Source organism: Cyprinus carpio, chromosome B2 (genome assembly GCF_018340385.1).
Source record: "Cyprinus carpio isolate SPL01 chromosome B2, ASM1834038v1, whole genome shotgun sequence".
NCBI classification, from domain to species: Eukaryota; Metazoa; Chordata; class Actinopteri; order Cypriniformes; family Cyprinidae; genus Cyprinus; species Cyprinus carpio.
This window is the reverse complement of record NC_056598.1, coordinates 27,991,171-27,999,325: the sequence shown is the minus strand read 5'-3', so window position 1 is coordinate 27,999,325 and position 8,155 is coordinate 27,991,171. Positions and strand designations below refer to the sequence as shown.

General features: G+C 36.9%; 1 protein-coding gene across 1 annotated transcript; it reads left to right on the top strand.

Annotated features, from left to right (window-relative positions):
- Nucleotides 1-118: 118 nt before the first annotated feature.
- On the top strand, nucleotides 119-2,407 carry ccr12a (chemokine (C-C motif) receptor 12a). The gene is made up of 2 exons (XM_019069124.2): nucleotides 119-339; nucleotides 437-2,407. The coding sequence occupies exon 2, from the start codon at nucleotides 474-476 to the stop codon at nucleotides 1,530-1,532; it is 1,059 nt and encodes a 352-aa protein (XP_018924669.1). The 5' UTR covers nucleotides 119-339; nucleotides 437-473; the 3' UTR covers nucleotides 1,533-2,407.
- Nucleotides 2,408-8,155: the final 5,748 nt, after the last annotated feature.

Here is an 8,155-nt window from a genome sequence, read left to right as displayed (position 1 = left end):
TCATAATCATTTTACTTCTCAAGTTGTTTCTAGTTCTCAAAAAAGTAATCTCTCTCTCTCTCTCTCTCTCTCTCTCTCTCTCTCTCTCTCTCTCTCTCTCTCTCTCTATCTCTTTCAAAAAAATAAAAAAATAGTTTCCCCAATGACATTTTGAAAACATTGATAAAAAAAAGAGCGAAGGCGGTGCAGTTTCACATAGAGCTGATGAGGTGATTTAAATGCTCTTTGCAGTTCCTCTTTTAGGATGTGTGGTGAGTTTTCTCGGTAAGCCACAACGTAGATGTATCAGTTCTGCCAGGGCTGCTGAGAGATTCACAAACTCTTCTACCAAAAGCATTGGTGAGTGAAGTCAATATTTGATGCTCAGAATTAACCTCAATCCAAATGTATATTAACTGTGTTATTGTGTGTTTGCTTTTGTTTGATTGTATTGCAGCAGGAATCTGACATCAACAACAACCAGATAGATACCAATGGATTATAGTGAGTACCTCGACAGCTTTTTCAATGAATCCAATGACACGACAGACGAAGGACACGTCGTATCCGAAGAGGTTGCTTTATGCAAGAAAAGCGATGTGCTCCAGTTCGGAGCAGCATTTCTCCCAGCCTTCTACTACACTAGCTTCTTGCTGAGCTTGGTTGGAAATGGACTGGTGCTGTGCATCATCTACAAATATGAAAAGCTCAGCACGGTTAACAACATATTCTTACTCAACCTCGTCATTTCAGACCTCATCTTCGCCTCTAGCCTCCCTTTCTGGGCAGTCTACCACAAATCTGAATGGATCTTTGGCAGAGGCCTTTGCAAATTGGTGGGAAGCTGTTATTCCATCGGCTTCAACAGCTCCATCCTCTTCCTCACCCTCATGACCTTTGACCGCTACCTTGCGGTGGTCCACGCCATCTCTGCAGTCCAGAGCAGAAGGATGACATACGCGTTTGCTTCATCTGCCACTATCTGGGTGCTCAGTATTTTGGCTAGTATAAAGGATATCGTTTTTTACGATGTGATGACAGTTGAAGACCGTTTGCTGTGCGAAATGACTGGTTACCACCAGAGTTTCCTCACACATTGGGAGCTGATTGGTTATTATCAGCAATTTTTCCTATTCTTCTTGGTGCCTCTGGTTATTGTCCTGTATTGCTACATCCGCATAACAATCAGGATCATGTTCACTCGCATGGCGGAGAAGTGCAGGGCGGTCAGACTCATCTTTATCATCGTCTTTACCTTCTTCATCTGCTGGACGCCTTACAATGTGGTCATCCTGTTGAAAGCCTTCAAGACGTCCTTTGGAGAGCAGAACGATTGCTCAAACACCCTTGACTATGCGCTGTACATCACACGAAACTTTGCCTACCTGTACTGCTGCATCTGCCCTGTCTTCTACACCTTTTTGGGGAAGAAGTTTCAAAACCATTTTCTGAAGCTTTTGTCCAAGCGTATACCGTGTCTGAAGATCAATGCTGCCTTGCTGTCAACGACAAGCAAAACCACATCAATCAGGAGCCCAAACACTGACTACTAAGCATTTACGGGACTAACAAGACTGTGGTTTGTATGTGTGAAATGCAACTGTTAAGAAATTTTTCTGTTAGCAGGACACAAAGACGAGCGCCAAGATAAAAGAAAAACTAAGAATCCAAAGTCTATTGTTTCTTTTGAGTGTTCAGGAATTTCTCATTCAATGCATATTAATGACTAGTATATGTCTAATGAGTTCAATTTTACCTAATTTACCTAATATTTTACTTTCTATTTGATGTACATATGTAAATATTTTATCACAGATACTTTTTTAAAGTAAAATAAATTTAAACCTTACCTTTTTCTTTTTTAATATATATATATATATATATATATATATTAGCACAATTAAAAATGTAAACCAAAAAATCAAACCAAAAAATATAAAAGTTTCACATTTATTTTACTTTCAAAAAAAATTTTTGATATCAAAGGTATTTGTGACATTGTAACATACTGGGTATTGTGTAACCATAGTCCTAATCTTTGGGTTGCTTTGCCATTAAATCTCTCCTTGTGTAATTTTCTCTTTTGCGTAAAATTATTGTTGTAAAGACTTTCATAAGTAGGTCAACTTGATTATTTTTGTGCCGTTAATTGCTGGTGTATTCGGAGAAATAAAATATTAGTGACAGGAAGCTTTTCTCTCTGTTTGGTGACCTGTTCTTTGAAAAGTATATGCAACTCACACATTTGTACCCTTTAAAGTTCTCTGAAATGAATTGATTTCCTGTCTTGTCAACACCTCAATTCTGTTTATCAGATCATTGTGATTCATCTGATCTGTATTTTAAGAATGAACCCATTCTCTGTAGTACATTCTTTTGGTTCTCTAAAATAAGTTTAAGGCATGCAATAAATCATTATAAATAATCAGTTTTGTTGTGGCTGTTTTCATTTAAGACACAAGCATTGTTGTTGTTGTATTTTTAATCCATAATGTTTTATAGCTCTCTTTACATTGCATCATACTAACTAACCCTCTTTTAGTGCTTTGTAGTTGACACTTTTCTTTTTAAGAATGGCTTGATTAAAAATTAGGTCACTGGTTTCTGGGTATTTCTATGCCTGTTATCAAGTAGCAGATTGTATGAGCTTTACTGTTTTCAGTCCTATCAGTAGTCGTGGCTAACTGGCTAATTTGCTCATGTCTAACTAAATATTTGAAACACAAAAAATAAATTCAGTCAGTTGTTGTCTGTGAAGCTACGCAAAATGTTCATTCACCAGATCTTGCCAAATAAGAATGTTGCAAAATTCTGCAGAAATGCACAATACACTATTTCCAAATGAAAATGACAATAGCCTTTCACAGGGCTGTTTGATCCTGTTTGACCATTTCCTTGTATCGTGCATGTTGCATATTACTGATATATGGCTCTGCATTATCGTCCGGGCAGAACTATTGTTCCAGCCACCAAAGACAGATTCACAAATAACCTGCCTCATTTATCTCAACTGCTCTGTGTACCCATAAATACACATAAACTAGACGAAATGACTAGCAATATGGACGCTATCTTCTCTAATACATCAGAAGCTGTTGCCCCCATCAAATTGAAAAAGGTTAGAAAAACGTACTGCGCCATGGTACAAAATACCCATTCTCTTAAGAAAGAAACTCATAGTCTTGAGCGCAAATGGAGAAAAACTAACTTGGAAATTTTTAGAATTGCGTGGAAAAATATTATGTCCAGCTACAGTATAGACAGGCTCTGAAAGCTGCCAGGGCCGAGCATATCCACAAACTCATAGAAAATAACCAAAATTATCTAAGGGTTTTATTTAGCACAGTGGCTAGATTAACAAATAACCAGATGCTACCTAATCTAAATATTCCATCAATGTTTAATAGTAATAACTTTATGAATTTCTTCACTGATAAAATAGATACCATCAGAAATACAATAACAAATGTAGATTCTACAGCGTCTAATACTTTAGTTTTATCTATCGCACCCAAAGATAAACTGCAGTGCTTTACAACTATAGGACAGGAAGAGCTAAATAAAATTATCACTGCATCTAAACCAGCAACATGTTTTTAAGATCCTGTACCCACTAAATTACTGAAAGAGTTGTTACCTGTAGCCGAAGAACCGCTTCTCAATATTATTAAATCTTCGTTATCTTTATGTCACATCCCAAAACCATTTAAGCTGGCGGTTATTAAGCCTCTTATTAAGAAACCACAACTAGATCCTTGTGAACTGGCAAATTACAGACCCATTTCAAATCTTCCGTTTATGTCTAAAATTTTAGAAAAAGTTGTGTCTGCTCAATTGTGCTCCTTCCTGCAAAAAATTTTCTTTATGAAGAATTTCAGTTTCAATTGTCAGGTTTCAGGCCCCATCATAGCACAGACACTGCACTTGTTAAAATTACCAATGACTTGCTTCTTGCGTCAGACCAAGGCTGCATTTCATTGCTAGTTTTTCTTGATCTTAGTGCTATGTTTGACACCATAGATCACGACATACTCATAGATTAGATTATAAAACTATACAGGTATTCAAGGGCAGGCTTTAGGATGGTTTAGATCCTACCTGTCCAATCCCTACCACTTTGTTTATTTAAACAGGGATTCATCTCAATTATCACCAGTAAAGTATGGAGTGCCACAAGGATCTGTCCTAGGTCCTCTGCTATTTTCAATATACATGTTGCCCCTTGGTCATATATTAGAAAATACGGGATTAATTTCCACTGTTATGCTGATGATACACAAATATATATCTCAACAAGACCAGATGAAACTTCTAAATTATCTAAGCTAACAGAGTGTGTTAAAAATGTAAAAGAATGGATGACCAATAATTTTCTTCTAATAAATTTGGATAAGACAGAGATATTACTTATTGGACCAAAAAACAGTACACAGAATCTCTTGGATTATAATTTGCAACTAGATGGATGTACTGTTACTTCCTCTACAGTCAAAAATCTGGGTGTTATATTAGGCAGCAACTTGTCTTTTGAAAATCATATTTCCCATGTTACAAAAACAGCATTCTTCCAACTTAGAAACACTGCCAAGCTACGAAACATGTTACTGGTTTCTGATGCAGAAAAGCTCATGACCTCTAGACTGGACTATTGTAATGCACTGCTAGGTGGTTGTCCTGCATCTTCAATAAACAAGCTACAGGTAGTCCAAAATGCAGTGGCTAGAGTCCTTACCAGGTCAAGAAAATATGATCATATTACCCCAATCTTCTGCTGTTAATACTAGTGTTCTGCACCTGTTTGATTCCGTCTTTAATTTATTTTTCCGTACATTTCTGCCATATGCACATTAACTGACAGTCACCACTAATATTGTAGAAACTTAATTTTCTGTAAAGTTGCAACGATTTGTATTGTGAAAAGCATTATACAAATAAACTTGAGCTGAATTGAATTCTGAAATTTTTGGAATTGATTCTGATTCCTGGTTCTAGAATCGATTGAGTTGATTCTGAGAATCGATTCTTCGCTTATGTCTTCCAATCCTCTTTTTCTTTAATGAAAGATTGTGAGATGGTTCATCTTGCCGTGACCACAGGGTATAAACAAAGACTATAGACTTTGGTATAAGTCTATGGTCCCCAGGCGCCGCAGCATAAATGGCTGCCCACTGCTCCGGGTGTGCATTCACGGTGTGTGTGTGTGTGTTCACGGTATGTGTGTGTGTATGTTCACTGCTGTGTGTGTGCACTTTGGATGGGTTAAATGCAGAGCACGAATTCTGAGTACCATACACAAAACTCGTGCTATGCATTTAACCAAAAGTGAAAAGTGAAAGTGAAGTGACATTCAGCCAAGTATGGTGACCCATACTCAGAATTCATGCTCTGCATTTAACCCATCCAAAGTGCACACACACAGAGCAGTAAACACACACACTCACTGTGAACACACACCCGGAGCAGTGGGCAGCCATTTTATGCTGCGGCGCCCGGGGAGCAGTTGGGGTTCGATGCCTTGCTCAAGGACACCTAAGTCATGGTATTGAAGGTGGAGAGAGAACTGTACATGCACTCCCCCCACCCACAATTCCTGCCGGCCCGAGACTCGAACTCACAACCCATCGATTGGGAGTCCGACTCTCTAACCATTAGGCCACGACTTCCCACACGTCACTTATAAAGCAACTTTATTTAGTCCATGCAACTGACAATTGAGTAGCTTACATTTCGGACAAGTTCGGCATGCAGTGAATGAAAAACAGTTAACGACAAACACTAAAATGTAATAATCAGCAATAAGCGTTCACATATGGCTTTATTTGAATGTTTCAGTGTGATATACCGTTAACACTGAGTTATTAGAAATAGTGACGTAATTATGCGGTGGAGTAAAAGAACTATTTTTGGTAGAAAATATCCATATACAAAATATGACAAATACTCAATCTTCCCATGCAGTTTCATTAAAGTCTAAAATAAGAACCATATGCATCCTTTATGAGCTAATTATACATGTATATTTCAGATACACATCAAGTCAAGTAAGCAATTCTGCTACATGTGTGGACATAAAGTGGAAAGAAATGTTGTGTCTCACAGGACCACGGGGCTACTTACTAATTAAACATAAATATAAATATACAACAATAGACATATAAGAAAAACAATTATAGATCTATACATATCTGATATACTATAAATAGTTGGCTATGCATACACATATTCTGAGACTGTACAAGAACTTTACATAAATACTGTACATGAAATTGTGCAAAATAGATATTTTAGGGGAAGCAGTACAGAGTGCAAGATGATTTGTCAGTAAACTTATCAAATTAATTTATAAAAGTGTATGGTGCACATACAGAGGTATATTTGTGCTCATTTATAAACTTTTAAATTAATTTATAATCTCTTTCTAAATTCATATTATAATCTCTTCTAAAATAATATACATAGGTTACCATTTCCATTTTTTCACAAACAATAATTTTTTGTCGTCAAAACACAGTTTCCCAGAAGCACTTGTTCACCAACAGCGTCCTGTGAGGAACATCAAATCACATTCAAGCCCAACCACCTATTCATCCAATCAAATTCAGCCACCATAGGGACGACCAATCAGAAGCCAGTCGCTATCCAGACATCCAGTAAGCGTCCAGAATATCAGTGCGGAATGTAAGTACGTGCGCGGGTGGGGTGAATGACGTAATCACGATCATAACTGGAGGAAAAAAGACAGAACTCAATCTGACGGAGCGTTTCCATTGGTTACAGGCTCCTGGTACCCAGGAAAGAGGATGTAGCATCTCCTGCGGTAGCTTAGCAAGCAGGGCAAATGTGAGGAAAGGGCTGCTGTTGTGCGGGTAAATATGGGACGGGTAATGGCCATATGAACGAGAAGGTGATGATTCACCGGCAGGTGATACTGACCCAGGTGAGTGTGTGCGTATTACACTGATGTAACGTTACCGCTAGCCAGGCGTGATTTGCCATGTTTGTAGTGAGCGGCAGCGGTTGACAGTACGGTATCAGTCAGTAGGCTTCAGTAGTGTACGGCGCTGCGAAATAATGCTGTTTTAAAAGCTGTTTCGATTTATTTTTGCCTGATATTATTCAGATGATGTTCAATATCAGTCGCGGCCTCGCGCGTCTTTGTGTGGTGCGCGCGCGCTTGCGTGCACGTGCGTGTGTATTTGGCCCAGATGAGCATCCTCGTCCTCATCCTCATTCCTGAAGCCTAAACTCGACACAGCAACACTACACCTAAAGCCATATGCAATATGTATGTATGTATGTGTGTGTGTATATCCATAAGTAATTATATATATATATATATATATATATATATATATATATATATGCATGCATATATGTGTGTTATATTTATACATCTATGAAGCCATAAGTAATGATGTGCAAATTAAAAATAATAATAAAATGAAATAAAATAATGACAAGTGAAGTCATGCGATGTGTGTGTATATATATATATATATATATATATATATATATATATATATATATATATATATATATATATATATATATATATACATATACATATATTTCACATCAAAAACTATATTTACTTTTTTAGTAAATTGTTGAAGGTAGCTAACTGTAGCAGGGACACTAAAAGTTGTAAAAAATACTGTCAAATTATTACTACTATTTAAGATTTATTAAATAAATTTAATTGGGATAAAAAGAAAATTATTTTTACAATAATAAAAAGTCTGAGGGTCGTTAAATAAATCACAAACTACACAGACACCATCTTAAACCTTACAATCTATATATAAAACTACTCCACTACTAAAATATCTACATCTAAACTCCATCCTAAGTGGATGCAAATGAAGTTATCATGAACTCAGACAGTCATAGGTCGATAGTCATTTTTGATTATGTAACTGTTCGTGGCTGTATGGTAATACAGGCACTTTAAAATCTGATGAAAATATTTACATTGGAAAATAACAAGCTGTTTTCTGTCTTCAAATGACAAATGGAAGTCATCTCAAACAGGGATGCCACATGAAATTCAATAGTAATATAAACAAGCACATAAAATAATGGATGTAAAAGCTGATGTCTGCGACGGATGATAAGCTGGTTGTCCGTGTTTAGTTGGGGACATGTGTTCATTACTCAGGGGTCGTTAAGAGCAGAA